The sequence below is a fragment of the Ictidomys tridecemlineatus genome, chromosome 9, assembly GCF_052094955.1.
Source record: "Ictidomys tridecemlineatus isolate mIctTri1 chromosome 9, mIctTri1.hap1, whole genome shotgun sequence".
Classification (NCBI taxonomy): Eukaryota; Metazoa; Chordata; class Mammalia; order Rodentia; family Sciuridae; genus Ictidomys; species Ictidomys tridecemlineatus.
The window spans coordinates 53,677,710-53,702,908 of NC_135485.1; the positions used below are offsets into that span (position 1 = coordinate 53,677,710).

Here is a 25,199-nt window from a genome sequence, read left to right on the forward strand (position 1 = left end):
ATTTTTTCTTTGTTCTAATTAGTTATCCATGACAGTAGAGTGCATTTTGACACATCGTACATAAATAGAGTGTAACTTCTTGTTCATCCGATTCTTCTTTTGGGCTAGGACTCCTCTACATTTCTGCTTTGTTGTCACATTCTTAGCTTAGTTTTTCTGAGCTCCATCTCACTTTTCCTTTGGGGTGGGGAATAACCAACACATCACAGCTATTTATTGCCCAGTGAATTTAGAGCATTTTCATTTTTGATTCCAAGCATTTCAGTTTTCATTCCTCTGTTTCTTTCTTCGCCAGGTTCATATAGGCATGTTTTTGAATGGGAATATTATTTGGGTCACTTACTGTACCATTCACATATGTTCTTGGCCTTTAAAAGCCAAAGCAAATCCAAGTATAACTTTAAAAGTTCCCTTCCTTGAGCTGTTCATAGTCATAATTTTCAAAAGACTATAGGGAATAATAGATGTCTTTTGCCAATCTGACTTCTATTTTCAGTTAACATAAGACATTCAGAAAACTTGTGGTATGCAAGAACAAGTGACAATGTTCTTAAAATATCGATAGTCCTAACCACTTCTTCTTCATTTTTTTTGTTACTTTAGATACTCTTTATCCTGAGTTCTGAAAGAAGTCTCATGAATTATTTCATTGATATCTAACACTGTATAATAGACAAAAATCTGTGCTGAAGCTAAGCAGGTATGAGTAGAATGAAACGGAGAAAGAATAAAAAATTAGAAATTCTGTTACTTTGCACTTGGAGGCACAGATTTGGAAACAAATTTGACAGTCTGCTGAAATTATAAAATAGTTACGTGGTCAATAAGAGGATTTTGGGATTTGTGAGCATTCAGACTCATGCTTGACAGAAGGATGGGTGGTGATATGTGTAGTATGTTTATAATTAGTTTCATCACCAAAGTCTTCCCATCACCCAGTCTGTCCCTCTTCCTAACTTTCCTGGTCCTTACCATCTTTTTACCTTCTCTCAGTCTTGGGCCTGAACATACCCTTTGATTATGCACTCTCCTCCTCCACCTGCAGTGGCCCAACAAAGGTGTCCAGTGTTACCTCTGTGTTGTTGCCTGCTCTGCTTCGTTTATAGTTCTTACTGTCATTGGGTTTGTTCAGGTTTGCATTTCCTCTTGCTGAGTCTGGTCCAAAAGCCTGTTACCTGGGGTCACTGCCTATGGGTGGGCATATGCAAGCGCAGACTACACTTCTGTTAATCTTAAACCTGGCTGATAAGTACCTTCTAATGAGGGAGTGTTCAGTGGCATTTCATATATCATCCAAGCCCCCGAGCTTAACATTCAAGGCCCATTACACAGTGATCTGAAGCTGAGGAAGCAGTTTTTTGCTTTCCTGTGCTCCTCTTTATTCCCTGTTTCAGTAGCTATTTACGATTACTTGCATCTGCTGGGCACCTCCCTCTCTCAGTGCCTTTTCCCTCAATCACTTCTCCGCGTGGAATATTCTGCTTCCTCCTGAAACTTGGTCAAACTTCCCTCTGTCCTTTAAGACTTCCTTTAAGACACATTCTCCTAAAGCCTTCCCAATTCAAGGTATTGTTTACTGACCTTGAACCTTAAAAGCATGTTTTCTTAGACTTCTCACAGTGGCATTTATTTTATTCTACTTTGAACTGTAGTGTGTAGGCATGTATTGCTGCCTCTTAAGGGCACCCAATGTCTAATTTGTTTAGGTATCTTCTATCACAGGTGTGGAAAGGCTGGCCCATGGACTAATCCATTCTGTAACCTGATCATGTAAATAAAGTGTCATGGAACCAAGCCATGCTCATTAGCTGATATGTATTGTTTTTGGCTACTTTTGTGTTATGGTGGCAGAGTTGCAACAGAGATCTTAAAAACCTAAAGTATATACTGTCATCTGGTAAAAGCTATTCTTGCCCTGGCATTGTAGTCCTGGTTCTCAAAGTTGGGACTGAGGAACCCTGGGTCCTCCTAAGATGCTTTTAGAAGGTTTGAAAGGTCTTAGGACTTTCTTCATATAATTCAATCAAAATAGTATTTCTCAACAAATTGAACACAGATGCAAACATGAGAATCTAGTTATATCCCATAAGATAATAAAGGAGATCTTCAAAGATGTCATTTTTTTTATGGTTAAATAGCCAATCAGCATTAATATAGTGATTTTTTATTTTGAAAAATAGTTTTTTAATGAAAATATATGAATTCATTGACATAATGCATTTATTATTATGATCTTACATTAATGAATTGGATATTCTTAAAAATTGTTGTTTTAATTACTGATGTGATAAGTATTTGTGTTTTTTCTTTTTGAAGTTAGAGTGTAATAGTCATACATATTAGTTGAGTTTATCCTGACAAACTCATGTATGGAATTCAATTTCAGTTCATGGTCCTCTCTTTTCCCTCCCGTCCTCCCTCCCCTCTCCCATTCTCCTTCCTCTCCTAGTCTTTGACTTGCCTGTTTGTTTATATTTTATTGGTTCCTTCGACCTCTGTATAAAGGCAAGGTTCTCTGTTGCATATTTGTATATATGTATAACATAATTTTCTAAGAATTCATTCTCATTGCCTCCCCTTGCCCTTCTTGCACTCTGCCTCTCGCTGTCCTTCTACGTTACTGAGCTTCTCTTTACCTTCATGTTATCCTATCTTCCTCTGCCCCTTTCCTTTATTTTACTCTAGCTTCTGCATATGAGAGAAAACATTTGACCTCTCATGTTTTTTTTATTTGTTCTTTTTAGATATACATGACAATAGAGTATATTTTTGACATATTATACATGTATGGAGTATAACTTATTCTAATTAGGATCCCATTCTTGTGGTTGTATATGATTTGGAATTTCACTGATCATTTATTCATATATGAACACAGGAAAGTTATGTCCCATTCATTCTACTGTCTTTCCTATTCTCATCCTCTCTCCCTTCCCTTGATTCCCCTTTGTCTAATCCACTGAACTTCTATTCTGTAACCCCCCACCTTGTGTGTCTGCATCCATGTATCAGAATATTCACCTTTTTGTGTTTTGAGATAGGCTTATTTCACTTAGCATTATAGTCTCCAGCTTCATCCATTTACCATCAAATACCATGATTTAATTCTTCTTTATGGCTAAATAATATTCCATTGTATACATATACCACATTTCTTTATTCATTCATCTGTTGGTTCTATAGCTTAGTTATTGTGCATTGAGCTGCCAAAAACATTGATGTGGCTGCATTACTGTAATCAAGAATGCGAAGAGAGAGCCTTGGAATGGGAGAAAATCTTTGCCACCTGTATCTCAGATAGAGCATTAATCTTCAGGATATACAAAGAATTCCAAAAACTTAACACCAAAACCAAAAACAAATTACCCAATGAATAAATGGGCAAAGGACATGACAGGCACTTCACAGAAGAAATATGAATGATCAACAATATATGAAAAAAATGTTCATGGTCTTTAGCTATTAGAGAAATGCAAATTAAAACTATACAGAGATTCCATCTCACTCCAGTCAGAATGGCAATTATCAAGAATACCAGTAACAATAAATGTTGGCAAGGATGTAGGGAAAAAGGTTCATTCATACAGTGCTAGTGGGAATGAAAATTGGTGTAACCACTATGGAAAACAGTATGGAGATTCCTCAGAAAACTTGAAGTGGAACCATTATTTGACCTTTGAGTTTCTGAGTTTGGCTTATTTCACTTAGCATGATATTCTTCATTTCCACTCATTTACTGGCAAATGCCATAATTTCTTTCTTCTTTTAGGCTGAGTAGAACTCCATTATATATATTAATCACAATTTCTTAGTTTATTAATTTATTGACAGACATCTAAGTTGATTTGACATGGTAAATATTGGTAGATGTGATCTAGATAAATAACATTTTTAATGTTTAAGTGTGTAAGGAGGCCAAAAAGTTTGACATTTATTCTGTTGTGTCTTGTAAAATGCCTTATACATAGCAGTGAATCAATAAGTATAGAATAAATGAATGAATGAACAACAGAACCAGATGACTAAAATTAGAAATTTAAAAAATTATTGATAATAATTGAAAGTATTGAAAGGAAAGGCCAAGTAAGAATCATTAAGACATGATATTTACTAATTGCTTGTGACTTTGATTCCTTCTTGGCTTCCCAGAGAACCCTGGTGAAGGATACTTGATAGAGGATAATTTTAAGGGGATAAGAAGAACATGATAACTAGTAGTCAGGAAGGGCTAGATTTTGCTTCAGTGACAACCCCCCTCTCCCTGTATCTCAGGTGCTTAACATGACAAAAGTTTCTTTTTTATTCATGCTACTGCATATCTAATGTAGGTGTTTAGGGGGCTCTGCTCAACATCCTTCATCAGGATTCAGGCTCAACGCATGTTTCCACAGTCACTGGCAGCAGACAAGATTCATGGTAATGCGTAGGCTGCCTGTTAAACTTGTACCCGTACATTTCATTTGACATAGTTAGTCATGTATCCACACATTACTTCAAGGAATGTTTATGCCAAGAAGGTATCGATTCACTAGTATTTGACTAGTGGCATTAATGACTACCACCCAATCACAACAGGAATTGTAGCCTTGGCTTTGAAGTGTGTCAGCATTGTGAAGCTGTGCAAAACCAGTATACCGAAAATCTTTCCCTCTCACCATGTACTCTTATATGAGGAAGATGAGAGTTCTCTTCTAATGAAGGAGGTTGGATTTACCAATTCAAGGTCTACCAAAGAACCTATTGAACTGTGGTCTTCCAGGGGACTTCTGAGGTAGACTAGAGTAATTTGAAACTGATAGAGAGTCTTTCGTGCAAATATACAATAAAATACTCTTATTAGACCCGACAATGTCTGGATGTAATTATTGGAGACAACTGAAGATCTACCTACTTGAATTAGTATGTCTGTGCACATGTGAGTGAGAGAGACGAGGGGGAAAAGCAAATGTAATATTCTAGCTGTGGATATCAATTTCAAAGTTAATAATGAAATTTCTTCTTGGCAGCAAACAGTAGAAATTTACTTTGATGAAAATTGCTGGCAGAATCTTCAGAAATAGGGTTTTCCTTTCTGTGGTAAGCTGAATGTTTATGATATGTATGGCTGTCCTGGTAATTCACATCTCAGTTCTACTCCTTTGAATGCATTTCCCAGCTCTGTGGACCCTCATCCATTCTCCTGCCAGGCCAACGAACCCCTTTTATTTTGGACTCCTCTTCATTCTCCATTCTCCATTCTCCATCTTCTTATGCTGCTTTGCTTCCTATTAATTCCTGCCCATCATGAACTCTTTCGTTATAGCTGTTCTGCTTCAGGGCCTTATCATCTTCTTTGTGGACCATTTCAATTGCTTCTTCTTTTCCAAGCCTTTGTTATTACTTCTTTAAATGAATCCTTCTATTACTACTACTACATACTTAAATAAATCCTTCACAACTGCCAGAAGAACCTAAATAAGCTACAAGTGTAACTTTTTTTTTTAATCAAAAACCTTGAGTGAACTTCCTATTATTATTAAGTCCAAGCTCATGGTCCCTAGTCTGGCTAATATTTGTAAGATCAAGCCGAAGTTTTCTAGCCTGTGAGATGCTTCTTGACTTGGTCATTCTTAACTCCCTAATCATCTTTTGGCATTCCACTCTTGTACTTCAAGTTCAAGTAATTTAGATTTAGATCCTCACATGCCCAGACTGCATGTGTTTCCATCTCACATATTCTGTTTAGTGACCCCCACTTGATGTGACTAAATTTAACCTGTCATTGAAGTTCATATTTCCTCCAAGAGAATTTTTTTTTCATGTTGTTCTTGTTCCTCTCTCCTATCCCACCAAAGGCTTCTCCCTCACTATGTTCTTGTAGCCCAGCTCTCCTGCCCCCACAGATTTATCATCACACCTGCATTGTTGGCAAAGTGGCTAAAGAACTTGAACCACATCCCATTCGTCTTTGTTCCTGGTGCCAAGCATAATGTCACACACTTAGTAAATGTTCAGTAAATGTTTGACTGGACCAGTTCATCCACATGATTCTCACCATGGCTAAATTATTTGTTAACCATGTGTTGTCAGTCACACCTATATCTCTTTCCCCACCAGGTTGTTATGGAGAATATCTTTTATGAGTGTCTTTAAGATTTTAGTCAATCTAAAGAAAAGAGAGGAAATAGAATATGTTCCATCTACTTCAGCAGAATATGTAGTATCCGGAGCTTGAGACAAACCTTTTAAATAGATCATTACATTTTTGTTTTTGACTTTTGGACAAAACAAAAGTTTTGGCAGGATTGATGACTAATTTCTCAAATTCATTTAGATTTTATTGTTTGTATTATTTATTTATTTTATTGATTGATTGATGGTGGTGGTATAGAGAACTGTTACTGGGCATAAACTCTGATTCTTAGAAAAGTTGTTTTTTGGGGGATGGGGTGGGATAAGAAACAATGATTTATTTTTTTCACCCAGGGTCTAATATGGTGTCTGACACATAGATATTTTATAATACTTGTTGATTAAATGAACACTTAATCTGAAAATGAGAGAAAAGATGAGGTAACATCTCATCTTTTCTTGATTTATCAGATCAGTATTTTTAACATCATCCCAAAACTGACCGACTGCAGTGCCATGGGGGAAGCTCTGGGTTTTCTCTAGCTTCTAATAGTAGTAGATTTTGATAATTGGTCTCTCTGCCCATGGCCTCCATTTCTTGCCGACTGGGTCATTCTATCCATTATTGAGATATCACAACCAGGGCAACTATGGGTACTCCCTAACATTTATGTACGTGGTTCCCACAGAATATTCTTATGAGGTAGGCATCATTGGCTTTTCTTGTAGCTGAAGGCACCTGGGATCAGTAGGTTATGTATTTGTGGTAGTCATTAGGGTTATTCACAAATATTCCAGCTTTTCCTCTTTTTGGGGAACTTATGAAGATTGTACTTTCTTGCCCAATTGAGGTTAGGTGTGACCACATACTTGCTTTTTGGCCAAGGAATTGTGAGCAGAAGTACTGGGTACCAGTCCCAGGGGGAGCTTCTAGAGACAGTGCACACATCACTCAACTCTTCTTCCTCCAACCAACAGTGTTCTAGAGAGTAGCTGCTGCCTGCAACTGGGTCCTGGTATAAGAACAGAGATGCAGAACCATGTCCCTGTCAATCCACAGTAGTCAGTGTCAAAAGTGAGAAATCAATTACAGTAGGGTTAACCCATGAGAATCTGAGGTGGTTCTTTTCTGTAACCCTACCTGTCTGAAAGGGAGTGTTTGAGGTCACCCAGGAGATAGGTTAACTGGCGTTGCACTCAGTGTAGACTCCAGATGACACTTTTCCCTCTTCATTCCTCGCTCTGCTCATCATTCATTCTGATACTACTCTTGCCACAGATACTACTTTGTCTGCTAAAAAGAAGTATGGTCATGGATGACTCAGAGTTTCGCTGTTTTGGCTCAGAATATGAAATTCCTGGTGTCCCTCAGTGAGAGGCAACAAGTCAGCATTCCAAAGCGTAACTTTCTGGGATGTTTCTGTTTTCTAAGGCCATTCTTCTCAACCCCAGGCAATAGTTGGAGTACACAAACTATGATGGGCTGTGACCAACTTTGTTTTCAGAAAGCTGTACACTGTGTGTTCTGTAAGTAGTAACCATGGTTACAAACTGGTGTACGGTCTTTTTAGGTAAATGTGGTGGAGAGACTAATATTAGTGTCCTTTTTGAGGAAGAACACGGTAAATCCAATTATAACGTCAAGTTTTCTCTTCAGTCAAATCTGTACATCTAGCACACATTTAAGCTGGGCTCTGGGTTTAAAGTCTCAAGGTTGAATCATTTCCCCAACTTCCAAAGGCCATCTTAGAAACTTTTTGCCTGCGTTTCTAGGGAAGTGCCTAGAATGTGTATGAAGGATTTCCAGCTAATAGCTCACATTGTATTATTATTTGTAAAAAAATGTCAATCATAGTTATAACGTGGTCTTTAGTAAAAGTGATTATTTTAACTATGAACTGGGAAGGTTCCTTCTCCCTTTACTGGTAATAATTTTATTATTTCTAGATATAGTGATAGAATTTTGAGGTGTTATAATAATAATTCATTTGGATTGTCAAATTCATTCATTCACTTAAATACTTTTTTGGGGGGTGGTACTCGGGGATTTAACTCTGGGGGACTCAACCATCGAGTCACACACATCCCCAGACCTATTTTGTATTTTATTTAGAGACAGGGTCTCACTGAGTTGCTTAGCGCCTTGTTGTTGTTGAGGCTGGCTTTGAACTCGTGATCCTCCTGCCTGGATCATTGCCTTAAATATTTTTGAGGATTACTCTTTGTTCAGTTCTCAACAAGGTGCTGGAAATATACAGTGATCAAGATACACAGTCCCTGTCTTTCAGAGATCTGCCAGTTAAACCTGTTTACCATAAGAGGAACACTGATGTTTATGATGAGCTAGGCTTATCATGAGTAGGGTGAGAAGTCCTTGTGGGTAAGTGGTTCCCATCTGGTGGAAGAGAATTATACCCTGGAGACCATCTAAGAGGTGACCAGACACTGAGACATCTAGGCATGGTCATCCTTAGTTGGCCCAAGAGAGCTGGCCTAATACAAATATATAGAGGAAAGTAGACCTTGCTTTGTTGCTTTAGAGAACAATATTAGACCTATGGATGAACATTGTAGTGAGGAAGATATTTGCTTTAGGCTCTTTATGTCTCTGGATAAGAATGGAATTCATTTCTAGAATCCATTGATTTTCAAAGAGGATCTGTGGACTGCTGCAGATTTACTTTTTTCTAAATTCAGGCTGATAAAGCCCTCTTGGTGAGGATATAGGTATCTCCCTCTTGTACAAGGGTACAGAATTTCCCACTAAAGGCCCTTTGTACACTAGCTTCTGGGAGGGATGAGAACTTTATGGACTAGCTCCCTGCTGGTAGAGAATTGTCAAAGATAAGGTGAAGGCTTCTATGTATAGAAATTCTCAGTAAAGCCTGGGAACATATGAAGATGTACATTATTTCTAAGAAGAAAAATATAAATTATGTGTATTTGAGTGGAAATCAGTCTTTCAGAGAAAGTGTGTGCTTTAGTTGGCACTCTGAATGTAATGTATTACTGACTTTGGTCCTTGAAAATGCTACTGCTTACCTGGGGTGTGGATGCAGTTTACCAAATATAAGAAGAACTTCACTACAGTGAAAGGGATTGTTTCATAAGTGGCAGATTTCCTGTCAGCAAAAGTATGTAAGCAGATAGTAGGAAACTAGCTGTATCTAATGTTATAGGAAGAATCACATTTGAAAAGTAGGTTAGAGGGCACCCAGGTGCCCTTTGACTCTGTTATTATATGAGCCACATCTATAATAACATGCCCAACCTACCAGGGACTTTTCCCTGGGGCATCTAAATTTATTGTACCCTCTGTATTGTATTCCTGGTCCACAGATAATGTACAACTGTGAGAAAACTTTAGTAGTACTCTATCAGAGGATTTTAGAAGCTGAAGTTCTGCTTCTGGTTCACATTGTTCCTAGTCAGTGTTTCTTTCTTATTCTCTGTTTCATTTCTCTTTATCTTGGTTCAGCAGAAAATAGAGTTTTTTTTTTTAAGAAATTACCTTTGCCCACTGATTTAAGCAATCTTTAACTAGCATAACTAGACTCAGTGAAGCATTCTCAAAATCTCTGCTTTTTTTCTCATGATGCTTCATATGTTTTAACACTTGCTCTTTTTTTTCCACCAGTTCATCCTCCACACCATTTTAGTAAAAAATGTAGAAAAGTGTGTCTTGTCCTCCATCAGAATGACAAACTAGATCACAACTCCTCAAAAGAATATTAGAAATTACCATTAAAGACCTTTTTATACCCACAATGTAATATATGTAAGTAAGGTGCTTATTGCATAGGTTTTTGAAGTAAATGATTGTTAATGACCTCTGCACTCAATGAGACATCTAACACTTTTGCTAGAAGCTGTCTCACATTGGTTTGCCTGGTGTGACCACATATCCCCTGTGTGATTAAGAATAGTTCCATTTAGTCCTCAGTCTTCATTGATTGAGTTGACTTAGATGACTTCAACCTCAACCTCAAGATATCAGTTAGAATTGCAACCTCTCAGTTCTCTGAACTCATCACCTTAGACTGGAAAATTATAAATGATGACTGGTTACAGGACCTCACAATGGCAAATGTAGTTCACAGTTTCCTAAGCATCTTGAGTTCTGAGTGGCATGATTGCAGGGAAAAAATGGAAAGAAAACTAACATTTATTGAACATCTGAGAAGACCCTTCTTATGCATTTTCTTGTTTAGTTTTTATAACAATCCTATGAATGATCATTACTCAATTGGCTAATCTTTTCTTACTCTTGCTTTGTCTTCTTTCTATAATAACATGTTGGCATGATTCTTTTACTTCTCTTTATGGATCCAGTAGGCTCTTCCCAGAAAGGAAAGATGTGAGCCACCATTCCATCTCCTTTCCCAGCTCATGCTTAGTAAAAAAAAAAGTAATGATCATGGTAGTTACTATCAGGCAGGTGTGGGTCATAAAATACCCTCACCCTTGGAACTTCTTAGTTCCAACTTCTTAGTAGAGGTGATTTAGAAGTAGGATAGTATTAACGGAGAGCTACAAGCTTCTCAGTTCAGCTTCAGCTTTCATTAAGAAGGAAATCCTGGACCTTCTTGTTTCTGCCTGGAATTCCCCAGGGTAACTCTAGGAGGACCCTAAATTGTCACTTTGGCTGAAGATGAGCTTATGAATAGGTATATACAAGTCAAGTGGGACATGCAGTCAGCAAGGTCATGAGGAGTTGGTCACACAAGGAAGCCAATTGAATGACTTTTCCCCAAATATGTTTTGTGAGCCATAAATCTAGAGCACAAGGGGAGGGGGCTACATTTGTTAAGTGGAGGCTCAGAGAATGTGTCTATTAACCTTTTAAATTTTTATGTCTGTTTCTATAACATCTGTATCTATATTTATGTCAACATCTATATATTTATTTGACTGCACACAGAGGATCTTGTTAATATTGTGCTTTTTCTGCACATACTCATACTTTTCAGGTGTAAGAATTTTTGGTAACTCCAGCTATGGATTATAATCTTTAATAATTCAGACAGATTTCAGAAAACGTTTCCTTTGCCATAATTAAAAAATTATAAATAATATTTCATGGACTGAAAGATTGGACCTGTCCCTGGCCCTTCCTTAATGCTGACACTTCCAGGCTTCTGTCATTGCTTCTTTTACTTTTATTGTCAATACTGGTTAGATTTACATTCTCATCTTTATCTATAAATAAATGTGTGCTTTCTCTGTCAGTTGATTCTAATGCTAGGAATCCATAAATAGAATTTGTATTATGACTGCATGAATATAGTTCACTCTAAAACTATGTAATGAGCTGTAAGTACATTTTCTTTTGTGAACATCTTTTTTTAAACTAGAGTTTTGAATTGCATTAAAAATTACCTATTACTGTATTCTCAAGCTCTTTCACTGTTGCAGTGATGCTAATGCACCTGTAGTGGGCCTGAGTGTCACCTTCTGGCAGGGCTGCCCCTTCAGTGGATTCCCCTGTCCCCTTTACCACCCTCCTGCTTGTCCCTGGGCCTGCTGCATGGTGGGTATTCTGAGGTTTGCTTCCCTGGCTCTCCAAAGTTGGAGACCACATATCCCCTTCCTTAGTCATTACCCCATTTTGCTAAATCACATGGTCAGGTAACTTTGTATGAAAGGGTATACTAATATTAACATTTTTCACCTGAAATTTTTTCTTTCTTTTCCCCCCATGACTGATGATTTGGAAGCATGTAGAATCCCTGATTGAAAGTAATTTTTTTTTTTTTAGAACTTTGAAAACAGGGTTCCATTAACTTCTACCATGGAACTTTGGTTTCTGCTGCTTAAGAGAATTCCAAGATCTAATTCTGGTCAGAACATTGTAGAATATTCTTTTCATTCTTGGTGTGAGGAAGTTTCACAATGACTCATCTACATACAAGACTGAGATTTAAAAAAAAAAATTTGTGGTTTGTTTTATTATCCCCTAGAGGCCCTTATGAGTGGAAGAAGCATGTTCTTTAGCTCTGGGTTATTCTCTCATAGTGTTCTTTCCCACCCTTTTGTTGTTCTGACCTAATAGGACTCCTAATAATTAGATATGGGGCTGCTTGGGTTGATTCGCTATACTCAGATATATTCTCTATGTTTCCTGGCATTGTCCACCCAGTCTCCTTGTTGTTTTGGAAGACTCTCTTGTTATTTTCTAGCTCTTGTATTGAGGATTTTGAATTTTGTTGTTGTTGTTCTGGGGGTTTAACTCAGGGACACTTTACCTTACCACTGAGCGACATCCCTAGCCCTTTTTATTTGAGACAGGGCCTCATTATATTGCTTAAGGTCTTACTAAATTGCTGTAGCTGGATTTAAACTTGTTATCTCTCAGGCCCAGCCTCCCAAGTCACTGGGATTACAGGTGTGCGTAATTGTGCCTGGCAGGGGTATTATTTGTTATAATCATCTCTCTTGCTCATGCTCTCCCCCATCTCTCTCTCTCTCTCATATATATATATAAAATACACACACAAGGAAAGCTTTCAGAATGAACAAAATGATTAGTTTAAACATATTTAATGTTTTTTGAATATTTAAATATATTAAACATATGTGTACACACATATAAAATGTACCTATATGTGTTTAAACTAATTATTTATTCATTCTGAGACCTTTTCTTTATTCTGTTTTTCATAGAATCTTGTCTGTATTTTATAGATACATTATTGTCTTGGATCTCTGCTAATTAATAAGAATTTTTGAGTGTTCTAAATTATACTTCTTTTTCTAATTTATTTTGTCTCCTTTCTTTATGGTTATCTCTGAAATGCTTGCTGTGATCTGCCTTCCTCTCCTGAATGCCTGATGCTCCTCAGTTGTTCATTTGCCTTTGAGAAAAAACACTTGCTCTACAGTGCATTATCCCAAGAGGGTCCTCTACAGTGCTGGAATTCACAGGGCTTGGCTCTGTGGTACAGACTCTGCACTAATTATCTTTGTCTTTGCTGAGTTTCTCTTTAGTAAAGAGCCTGGCAGTTGTAAATGCCTTGGCTGCTGCTAGTTAGTCTGTTCCCTGGGATGGTGTTAAATTCATGGAAATACCATGCACCAAAAATTTGTTTCTTTCAGCCTACATCTCTGCCTCCATCTACTTGGAGTCTTTCAGTATGGAGCTTCTTCAGGAGTGGGAAGATCTCTTTTGTGACGTCATGCCCCTCAGCACATATTCGACACAACAATTTCTGAATAGTGTCAGATTCTACTACTCTATTTGCTTTTCTTCTTATAGAGTGTTTGAAGTGTCTTGTCTGTGTTTCTCTTTTGCCAGTTATTTTCATTGATGTGGCTTATCCCCCCCCCTTTTTTAGTATTTTTGTTAGAAATATCTAGGAAGGGTGTGGAAGTAAACCCATCTATTAAGTCATATGCTAAGTATATTATCTTGAACTCGTAGCTTTCTTAAAATATTTAAAACTCACTTCATCAAATCAGAGAATTCCTTAATCCGCTGAATGATATTTTGTTGTATTTGGTGTCTATACATGTGTGCAAGAGAGTAGCCCAAACTTATCCAGTCACACACTGGTAAACGTCCAGTCCTTGCAATGATGTGGCTGCAGGAACCTATTCATATTCCTTTTTAACTTAGTTTAGGGGCATTTCGTGAATATCAGTCTAGGTTGGTACCTTTTTTGGAATGAAGACAGTGAAATGTTTCTTTACTGCTCTCATATTCTGCCATTGATAGGCCTTCCCTGTTTACACTTTTATTAACTAGCATGGGCTCACTATAGGTACAGCTCTTTTCTGTTTCTGTGAGGTAAGAAAGTCATAAAGTATTTTAGATATATCTACCTAAGTTTTCTGTCCATAGTTTTAATTTTTGCATGTGTGCATGCATAGTGTGTGTCTGCATATATATGTGCTCAGGTGTATGTGTATGTCCTTTGAGAGAACTTTTATAGAATCATAAATACTATAATTGAAAGGACAACAGATTCCTTATAGTACTTTATAGGGAATTTCCTTCTTAATAAATTTTCCAACCATGGTCTGTTTCTGAATGCTTTCTCAGATGACTAGTGATTTTATGTTGTGTGTGTGTTGGGGGCGGTAGTTGAGAATGAAGAACTTTTCAAAAAATTAAGCTGCCTATTTTAAGTCACTATAAAAATTAAATGTTTAGTGCAGTGTTATTATTAATTGAGTGAAGGAAGTTGAGGTTAGAAGATTATCAAAGGGGCTTAGTTAGTAGAGGGTGTAGAGTATAGAACAATCTTTGAAAGAAGAGGGTGGTATCTGCACCTAATAGAAGAAAAAGAAGGCCCAGATCTTCATCCTGTCGGAATAGGTCCCTACTTCCTTAGGGCAAGACTCCTAAAGGGCAAGAAATTAACTCAAGAATTAGTAATGGGATAGGTTCAAACTGAAAAGCTTCTTCTCAGCAAAAGAAACAATCAGTGAGGTAAATAGAGAGCCAACAGAATGGGAGCAAATTTTTACCACATGCACGTCAGATAGAGCACTAATCTGCAGGATATATAAAGAAATTTAAAAAAACTCACACCAAAAAACCAAATAACCCAGTCAATAAATGGGCTAAGGAACTGAATAGACATTTCTCAGAAGATGATATACAATCGATTAACAAATTTATGAAAAAATGTTCAACATCTCTACAATTAGAGAAATGCAAATCAAAACTACTTTAAGATTTCATCTCACTCCAGTCAGATGGCAGTTATTAAAAATACAAGCAACAGTAAGTGTTGGCAAGGATGTGGGGAAAAAGGCACACCCCTACACTGCTGGTGGGACTGCAAATTGGTGCAGCCAATCTGGAAAGCAATATGGCGATTTATTAGAAAACTTGGAGTGGAACCACCATTTGACCCAGTTATCCCATTCCTCAGTTTGTACCCAAAGGACTAAAAAACAGCATACTGCAGTGACACAGCCACATCAATGGTTATAGCAGCACAATTCACAATATCTAAATTGTGGAACCAATCCAGATGCCCTTCAGTAGATGAATGGATAAAGTAAGTGTGGTATATATACACAATAGAATATTACTCAGCATTAAAAGAGAATAAAATCATGGCATTTGCAGGAAAATAGATGGAGTTGGAGAATATCGTGATAAGTGAAGTTAGCCAATCCCAAAAAACCAAAGGCTAAATGATTGCTGATTCATAATGGAGGTTGGGGGCGAGCATGGGAGGAATGAAAGAACTATGGATAGAGGAGAAAGGGGAAGGGAAGGGGTATGGGGGTAGGAAAGATGGTATAATGAGATAGATTTCATTACTATAGGTGCATATATGAAGACACAAATGGTGTGACTCTACTAGGTGTACAACCAGAGAAATGAAAAGTTGTGCTCTATTTGCATATTATGAAAATAAATGCATTCTGCTGTCATGTATAACAAATTAGAACAAAAAACAATTGATTAAAAATTTTAAAATGTTAACAAAAAAGAAGAGAGTGTTGATTGCCACCTCCTCGTTACAGGTGTCCTGCTGTGGTCTGACCCCTGCACACTTCTAGCTCTCCATGTAAGAGCATCTTCTCTGTTATCTTTGTCCCATACATTAGGGATGACTTCACTTTTGGCTGAACTTCACTCACATACTTTGATAGTTATCTGGGTCTTTTTATGTCGTTGTCTTTCCTGCAAATTTCTTTCACTTTCCAAGTTAATCACGTGCTTCCAATGATTTCAGTGCCACCTACCCCTCTGGCTTTTCTTTGTCCCAGGGCTCTCCTTTCCTTTGGCCCAGACTGGACACCCTGTCCCATTTCTCCTGCATCCTCACTCCTGGTTCTTGGTTTGCAGGGTTTTTCTTTTTCCCATTATCACTTCGGACTTCTGTTCCTTCCGTTGGCTGACAGGCCTTTGGCCAGCTTGGCAGAGTCCTTGGGTTCTGTTAGTTCTGGGCCAGCAACAGACTTCTTCCTTATTTACTCTCAGACTTTCCAAGTCTGAAGGCTCTTGGAGGGTACATGCAGCATCTCCCTCCATAGGAGACAGACTTAGCACTGTTGTGTTTAGAGTAGTAATTCCAGATGGAGGTCAGATGATACCCACTTGCATTATTCATTCACCAATATTTATGAGGCTCCATTAATGCCAAGCTCTGAGGCTAGACCTGTGAACAAGACAAAACCAAGTGCCTTGGCTCTGGGCTCTTGGAGTTTCTATTATAGAAAATTATGAACAAACAAACAATAAAAACATCCTAAACCAAAGAATTAAAATGAAACAAAAAAAGACAAACTGATTTCTTAGTTATGAAATTCTTTCAAAAAGCTCCTAATGACTGATGATATTTTTAGCTTTCCTTAGTCTAATACTTGCATTTTATGTATTTCTGCATTTTATTTAAAAGATGGGTGAAGGGATTAGATTAGAAATCTTAATAATCTGTGTATTTTTAAATTACTTTTGGTGGGAATTGCTTTTGATAGCCTGTTGTGATAGAAAACTAAGCTATTCCTTCCAGATAGTCTCAAATTTATTATAAGTATTCTAAGTGATTTATCTCCTTGTTCTGTTTCTGTTTTTAGTGGTTGAAATGGGAAGAAGTTGTAGTTGGAGTAACTTGAAATGTGGAAAACCAATATGGAAATAATGGAGAATTGGCTTTGTGTACATTATGGAATTTCCCAAACACTTGGCTATGACGATGTAGGACATTTAGAAGCATGTGGTGTTATTATCTTATAATTATATTGTTATTGCTTTTAGCATCCTTTCTTCTTTGTCACAGAGTTGTGGTTTGGTGCTGCTTAATCACAGTGGTATACAGAATAGCTGAGTTCAATACTTTTCCTGTTTTTTTTCTTTATGAAAATGAAAAAGTGAAGAAATACAGATTCCATCTTTGGGAACAGCTAAGTTGAAAACCCAGAACATATTTGTCTCAAACACCCTCAGCAATGTTATATTGTATACAGTTGGCACGGAAATAGGATATATTCTTCATGGTTGTACATTATACTTTCTCTTCATTGGACATGATGAAGGACATGTGTTTATTTGTGTAAATAGCATAGAGCAGTTTTCTTTATAGAGGAGGTGGGACTGGTATTAAGAAATCTAATTTTAAATTTCTGTTTTACCATTTGCTGTGTAATCATGAACTTACCCTTCTTGAAGTTCATTTGTTTAACATTAAGTGGTAATAATAATACCAATCTTCCAGTGTTGACATGAAGATTAAATAAGATATGCACTCAAAAAGATTAGTTAATCATTAAGCTTGGATGCAGACATCTTTAGTAAGTTTGTTATGTCTATAGAGCAGGGAGGATTATCAGTGGGGTCAATTGGGATACAGAACACATTAACAAGCTGTTAGTCAGATTTTTGGCGTTGCAACAAAATACCTGAGATAAACAATTTGCAAGGAGGAAAGATTTATTTTGGCTCATAGTTTTAGAGGTTCAGTGCATGGTCACTTGGTCCTGCTACTTTGGGCCAGTGGTAGAATAGTACATCATGGTGGGAAGTTGTGGCAGAGAACATCTGTTTACCTCATGGTATATGGGAAGCAAAAAAAAAAAAAAATAGAAGACTCAGAAGGGGGGTCCTCATATCCCTCTCATGAGCATATCTCCAATGGCCTGCCTTCTCTTACTAAGCTCCATCTCCTAAAGGTTCCACTAACTCCCAGTCCCACAGGGTAAGGACTAAGCCTTCAATACAGGGGACAAGGGTAGGGAGCATTCCATATCCAAAGTATAGCACATGCATTTTCCTGAAATTACATTTACTATTTAGTTTATGGTCCTACACAGTGCAGATTAGATTCACACCTCTGAATTTTCCAACATGAACTTATATGTCTGTAACTTGTATGTTACCTTAGTTATTTTTTATTCTGAAAATATTATATATTCTTAAGAAAAAAGAACGCAGTGTATTTCATAGACCTGAGCTATTTGTTTTAACTTGTCCGTGTGTTCTCTGTTGGCTCATTATGTAGTTTGAGGTGAGGGGGCTGCCATTGTGTTTATACATATTTACATTTTTATGTACATATTTAAGTATCATTCTTTTTCCATGCCATGCATTCTCTATACCCCATTTTATCTAGTAGAATTGCAAAGGACTTTATGAATTGCTACATATATGCTAAAGAATAACAATGATTTTAAAACAGTACAGAATGTAATTAATTTTTATAGAAACAGTATGTACCTGCCAAATGGGTACTTTGCAAATGAAATTGTTTTTGATTGTGTGAAACTGCTTGAAAATGTGATTCTCCAAAGCTTTTATTTTTCCCCCTTATGGCTAGAAAACAGTGATATGGAAATTAATTATGACTATGCACTCAAGACTAGTTCTTCTCTTAAAAAAAACAACAACCTTAAAAATCCCCCACAAAGTTTCTTTGGATAAAAAGCAGGGCTAAGACATTTGTATGTCCTGAAATCAAATTCCATGCATGTATGAGTTTGTCTGAATGAATCAACTACTCTGTATAGCTATAAACCTCTAATTAAAGAAAAGAAAACAGGGTCTGCAATGGTAGCTTTGAGTGATTCACCACCTGTCCCACTTTAGGGTGTGTTTATATTTCATCTGTTTGGTACAAGGTGACATTTTTCTCTAGTCCCCTAACTCCCTCAGGATTGTAGTATAATAAATTTGTATTATTAGGCCCAAATTCTAAATAGAATGCACTGATTTATTCTGACAATGTGTCTTAGTGCATGTCAGTTGCAAAATGTACACAATAGAATGTGTTGTTAAGGACCTGTTGTGTAACAGCTTCTTGGGTTTGCTGAAATCCACACACAAATTTCTGATTCCCACATGTAATCTGGTTTGTAATCATTTGGCTCTTGTCCTGTCTTCTTTGATTTGGTTAATACATTTCTGGAAAAGTCTGATCAGTGAGTTTCCAAAACTAAGTATTTATTTATTTAGTTGTATAGGTGAGGACTCAAAGAAAAAACCAAATAGGATTCTTTTGTGTGTTTATGTGGTAAGGATGCTAATCAAATGATTTTGCTTGAGATAGGACAGTTGTGGAGCAGTGATTTGGAGGAAGGTAAGTTATTAGAATTACCCTTCTCGCTACTCCAGCTTAAATGTGCTTCTTCCAGTTTCAATTCCGAGTAGACATACACTGTTAAGATGACTATTTTATTTTGAGCAGTGGTTCTCAATCTTTATCATGTTTCAGAATCACTTAGAAGGTTTGTTAAAACCCATGTTGCTATGCTCCATACCCAGAGTTTTGATAGAGTTGGTCTGGGGTGAGCCTCAAGAATTTTGCATTTCTAAGTAGTACCTAGGGGATACAGATGCTGCTGGTCTAGGGACCACACTTGGAACCACTGATTAAGAGCAATGGGAAGCATCTGTCCCTGTTCAAGGTGTTGTGGAATGGGGGTGGGAAGTTTGACAGGGAGAGAGAGGGGGAAAAAAGTTGAAGAATACTGATTATATGCTTAGTTACCTAGGAGCTTTGACTTCTGAGCTCTTACAGCATATCACAAGGTTAAATGTTGGTGAAGCTGTTAATACTGGGAATTGGATAAAGTTAAGAAGGGGCAATAAATTTGATTGTTTCTTAACATTGGCCTTCTCTTTCTCATCTATTTCTTGCATCTTCCTTCAACCTGGGCTTTCCTCTGAACCCCCCACCCCTTCTAGGATAAATGTAGGTAGGTGCACTGTAACATTTCAGAAGTGAGAGAAATGATGAGGTACTATATGAAGTTTCTTAGAAAGTTAACACATCAGTCAAATTTACCATTATCATTAAAACCTTATCTATTTGTTGTTTACCTCCTTATGGTTGTAGCAATTAGGATGGTGATTGAGCTGAAATATACCTTTGCAGTATTTATAGAGCTTTCAAACAAATCAATATATTTAGGCTGTTGCCCAGGGAATTTAACTTGTTTAATGAAAAACTGCTTTCAGATTATTTCAACATAGCCAATAACATACATTTGATTGATAATTAGAAATCAATCTGGAGTATTCATCCTACATAAGCTGCTTTTAACTTGTAAGTCTTATTAGGACTGCTAAGACTACATTTCTTTAGGAGTATGTAATTCAGATTTTTTCACTCACGCAGACCTTTCACTGTGTTAGTTCGAATAACTGCGTTTGTTTTTAAATATAGAGTGCAAGATTATATCCATTCATCATTTCTATTAGATTCAATCTCAGCTTTATTTGGGGGCATTCAAGTTTGTACCAGATGTCTTTTGTATGGACACTAGAAAGAGGTTACAGTTCAAAGCAGAAAATATCACCTTCAGAGGGGTTCTTTTAATTTTGCTTATGAAGCACTTTTTCCAATGTTGCTTTCCTTTAAATAATGCCCTGTGCTCAAATTTTCCTAGAATAAAACACCCATCAGGTAAAGGATTTAAGAGATCTAGGCCATGCTTACTCAATGAAATGCAGCAGAGTGGAAAATACCCTGTCTTGCCAGCTCAAGAAAACTATGATTTTTCTGATCTGGTAGTTAAAGGCTATTATATTACTTAAAGAGCTGCTTTTACATAGAATTAACTTATTAGGAGTAGGCTTTCGTCTCTTGTAAAATTAGGTGTTCGGGTTTCTATGTGAAGGAATTAGTCTGTAATCTAAAGGATGATTTTGAAGCCAGTGTGACGCTCTATTTGAACCTCTGTGCTTCTTTTCAACCCTTGTCCTTTTGCTGTGAAGACCAACCTGAGTCAGATCATTGAGGATTAATAATGAATGCATTGCTCAGCACCCTGCAGGGGTTGGGTCAAATACCCTGGATTTGAAAAAGTTACTCTTTTGCTTAGTAAGCCCACAAGTTTCAGGTCCAACTGCAGAATGCAAGTTCAGTATTCTGTTGATTAACATGGTCCACCTGAACATGATCTATGGCTGTTCTTGATGTTTTTTTCTTTATGCTTGTGTGTAACAGTGTCTAGAATAACTGGAGGGATTGCCAATTAATTTTATCCACAACTGTGATAATGCTGAGAAGATTGGTTCCCATGTAGTATTCCTGATGAAATTTATCCTTTGACTTGAATCAGAAGTCTGGCATGTTGAGGAGGAAAAGGGGCTGTGTTTATTTTAGGTTGCCAAATGGAAATGCAGAGAAGCAGGGAGCCTGTGAGAATATGACTGTGAGGCAGAGATTGGGGATTCCAGATCAGATACCCACTAAGGAGAACTATTCTGTTTGAAATCTCTCTCAGAGAAAGGAAAGCAGGTGGCTTTTCTGGTCCATTAAAAAGAGTAAAGTGGTGTCCTAGGAAGGACTGTCAAGTCCTCGGGGAGAGGAGGTCCAGGCTTGCACCCAGGGGCCAGCTCTGCTGCTGATGAGGAAGGAATTGATTTCTGCAGGCCATGGAAAAGGAAAAGAAACCAGGGATATTAACATGTGTGTGAGAAGGCAGCGATAGTAGTGAGCCAAACCAGAGGAAATTTATTTTATTTTAAATTTTTTTCAACTGTAGGTGGACATAATATCTTTATTATTATTTTTTTTTATTTTTATGTGTTGCTGAGGATCGAACCCAGCACCCCATGCATGCGAGGCAGGCACTCTACCACTGAGCTATAACCCTAGCCCAGGAAATTTATCTTGATGCTTATTGTCATAGAAGTTTATTTCAAAGTTTAACTTGTCTTGAAGTAGAACCAGGTAATAAGATTTTTAAAGTATTTGGGATTTTTAAATATTTTCCACTTAACCACGTTTGTACTCCAACCTGAATTCTAGGAGAATTCTTCAGGAGAATTCTAATGTGTTTAAAAGCATCATCATCATTCTCATCTTTGTCTACTAGTGTTTATGAATTATACAACCAAGGTCTTAGTCTTGAAGAGATGTCTTTAATGAAAAAATCACTTGTGTTTTTCCAGGTAGTCCAGCCATGACCCATAGGAATCTGACTTCCTCCAGTCTGAATGACATTTCTGATAAACCAGAGAAGGACCAGGTAAGCAAAGAATTCTTGACTTTTTGAAATGTACAAGTGAATGTGTGGCTAAACAATGCTAGGAAAAGATTAGAGATGATGGTTGCCTCATGTAACATGGACCATTATGCGTCCTTTATGCTTGCACTTTACCTGAGGGAAGGTAACCAGTATGTGAAGAGTTCTGGAGTCAGAACAGAATTTACATCTTGATTCCAGCCTTTGTGGGTGGTGATGGTTTGGGCAATTTAAACCTTGGAGCTATAGTTGATTAGCTTTCAAACAGTAATAACCTCTGCCTCAGGAGCGTTGTGAGCATTAAATGAGATAATTTATGAAAGTGTTTGGGTAAACTATAAACAGCTAAGAAATGTTGGCAGTTGTTAATTTTGGAAGGATACAGCAGGCTCAGGTACTGATTGTTAAATCATCTCTCTAGCTTTATATTTGTTTGTCTATTAAAACCTGTAGCAAGTAACCTATTTGAAATGAAGAGCAATTGGGTTTTGAATCTGCTTTCTTTTCAAAAGAATGTGGGCCATTTTCCCAGTTGGCTGTATCTACCTGTGGAGAGATGTATTTCAAGAATATAGTTTATCAATATTTATAAAAGGATGCTTCCTGATTAATAAAGAAGTTACGGCTTCAAACAAATCAAAGTGGCATATTTTTAAAAGGACAGAAACCCCAACCCATTTTCAGGGTTATAGTGGAGGTAGCTATGTTGGAAAGAACAAGAAACAAAAAGCAAGTACCATGGACTTGGAACTTGTTTCAAAACTAGATAGTTATGTAATGAACCCCAGTTTTCTACTTTGTTAAGTGGTTCACTTCAGAAAATCAAGTATCTGATTCTTGCTCCTTTTGTCCTTTGATATAGAGTGTGATTCTAGTTGGCTTCATGCTTGACATTGCTAATTGTGTATCATTTATGTGACCTTATTCTTCCTTTCTTTCTCTTTTAAGTAGGGTGGTTTTGAAGATTTCTTTTTCACACCTTGCTATTTTTTTCTAAAAAAGGCAATATTCATGACAGTGTTCTTCTTTAACTGGCAGCACTTGTAGTAACGACAGAGGTTTATAGGGATGGTGAATTCTAAAAAGAACAGGAAAGGTGAAATTACATTCCTTCTTATGAAATGGCTCTTGGATTCTTTTTACCTTCTCCTTTCCACCAGCAATACTCAAATAGGGCCGTCATCATCTCCGATCTGGATTGTTAGAAAAACCTTTAGAACTAAACCTTTATTCCCACTTTCTCCCAGTTCAATGTGCTTTTCATATTATTACCCTCATTTTTCTTCTCCGAATTGGAGACTGTCGAGTTAAGTTTCCTTCAAAGCTCTTTTGCACATTTGGCTTCATTCAGTATTTACCAAGCAGAGTTGGCTATTTAGGTTGTTTGCCAGGGATCTTGAAATTGGGTAAGGCAGTACACTGGTTAGGTTAGGTATATCTGGTTGACAAGACTTTTTGAGGAATTCTTTTTTTAGGAATAGCCCTCCTCTGGCCAAGAATTTATCATAGACAGCTGGTAAATTCTGGCGGAGAGAAATTTCCTACCTTCTTGGATCTTTTCATTTTTGGGTATATGTAGAAGAAGTTTGATGACTTATGATACAAATTGCACGAGATTTTGTTTTAGTGATAGAAGAAATATGTTGGGATATTATGATATTTTGAAGTTCATTTTGCTATAAAACCTGTGTGACCGGGTCCTTAAAACCAGAATCTTCATTGCCTATCATTAACATCTCAAAGTTATGAAAGTTCATGTTAAGATGAAGCCAGAAGGTTTAACTCAAGAGTTTGATTCCTCTTGTTTTCAAAGCGAGCAAATGAAGATTGGTAAAAATACTATTATAAGAGCAACTGTCTATGCAAATGGTGTCTATTACAGTAATTATACTTAATCTAATGTGTTCTTCTGTCCAAGAAGAGGAAGAAAATCTGTTCTTTACTTCCTACCAAAGGGCTTGAAGAGGAACTGTGACTGATTTATGATGTCTTCCACAACCAAAAGTAGGGGAGGAATTCAAAGTAGTATTTCCAGTTTCTTTCTGTACCTTCTCTCTTAGTAACTAGAAATATAGAAGGCCCTAGGTCATTTTAGGGTGAGAAGAAAAGATGGACTTGCAAATAAGATGAAGATGAAGATACGATAAATCTGACACGACTCCCCTTTTTTAAAAAACTTGTTTTAACACAGTAAATCTAGGCTTTAATTTTTTAACCTGATTTTCCTCTGTTGGGGTAGGAAAAAAGGTTGCCAGGCTTAAATTTGTTTTGAAAAGCTTTTATAATTAATTAGCCAATGTCCTGGAAGTGAGCTTGGCAGTAAAGTCAAACTTGTCCTGTGTGCTTATCCAAGTTGGCCCCAAAAACTTCCATCCAACTGCGACTGAAGTTCTGATTGACTGATTATTCTGCCTGAATACAATCTCAACAGTTGCGATGGTGCCTCATGGCTTCCTGGAGCTATATAACTTCCCAGTAGCACAAGGGATGGTTTTAATGTTCAGAGATACAAAGAGGAACAGAACAGCTCTTTCTGACAGCTACATAGTGACAAAATTTGAGGGCATATTTTTTTATGAGATTCTGTTTTGGGAAAACAGAAGAAACAAATCTGTGGACTGCACTTTTTCTTTCTGGCTCTGCCAAGCCTCTGAACTTAGGATTTCAGAAGCGGCTGCCTGATTGAGAAATAGCTCAAAATAGTTAACAGCAGAAGAGCATAGCCAAAATTTAGGTGATTCAATGCTTTAACAATATTCCAACTTGGATGTTATATTTATTAAGCAGAAAAACACCTGTGGACAGTAGATTAAAAATACATCTGGAGCTCATCTAGTTGTAAATCTACATAAATAACTTCTTCTATTTTGTTGCTATGGAGTTGGTTTTTTTTTTTTTTGCATTATGCAGTTATCTTCCTTGGTTATCTTAGATTGATTTGTTTTTTATCCCCCTTTATTCCTTTCCTGATCTTTTAAAACTTTACATGCGTGTTAGATGGGCGTTCATCAAATGTGGTATCTTTAGTTTCAGTTTTCATGTGTTACAGAATTAGCTGAGTGGATAAGACATTTTTTCTCATCATTTTACTTTTGAGCTTTAACTCTTGTAGAAGTACTGTGCTCATTGGTACAATAACTTCAGAAGGGGTTGACTTT

The 25,199-nt window shown here is 37.0% G+C and overlaps 1 protein-coding gene across 8 annotated transcripts in view; it reads left to right on the forward strand.

The window, feature by feature from the left end:
* The window catches only part of Slc4a4 (solute carrier family 4 member 4), a 322,941-nt gene that overhangs the window by 163,835 nt on the left and 133,907 nt on the right, over positions 1-25,199 (forward strand). For all 8 annotated transcript variants that reach the window (XM_078021397.1, XM_078021393.1, XM_078021394.1 and 5 more), the window contains one exon: positions 21,968-22,044. In XM_078021397.1, the coding sequence (XP_077877523.1) occupies positions 21,968-22,044 (77 nt within the window). The remainder of the gene's footprint in view (positions 1-21,967; positions 22,045-25,199) is intronic.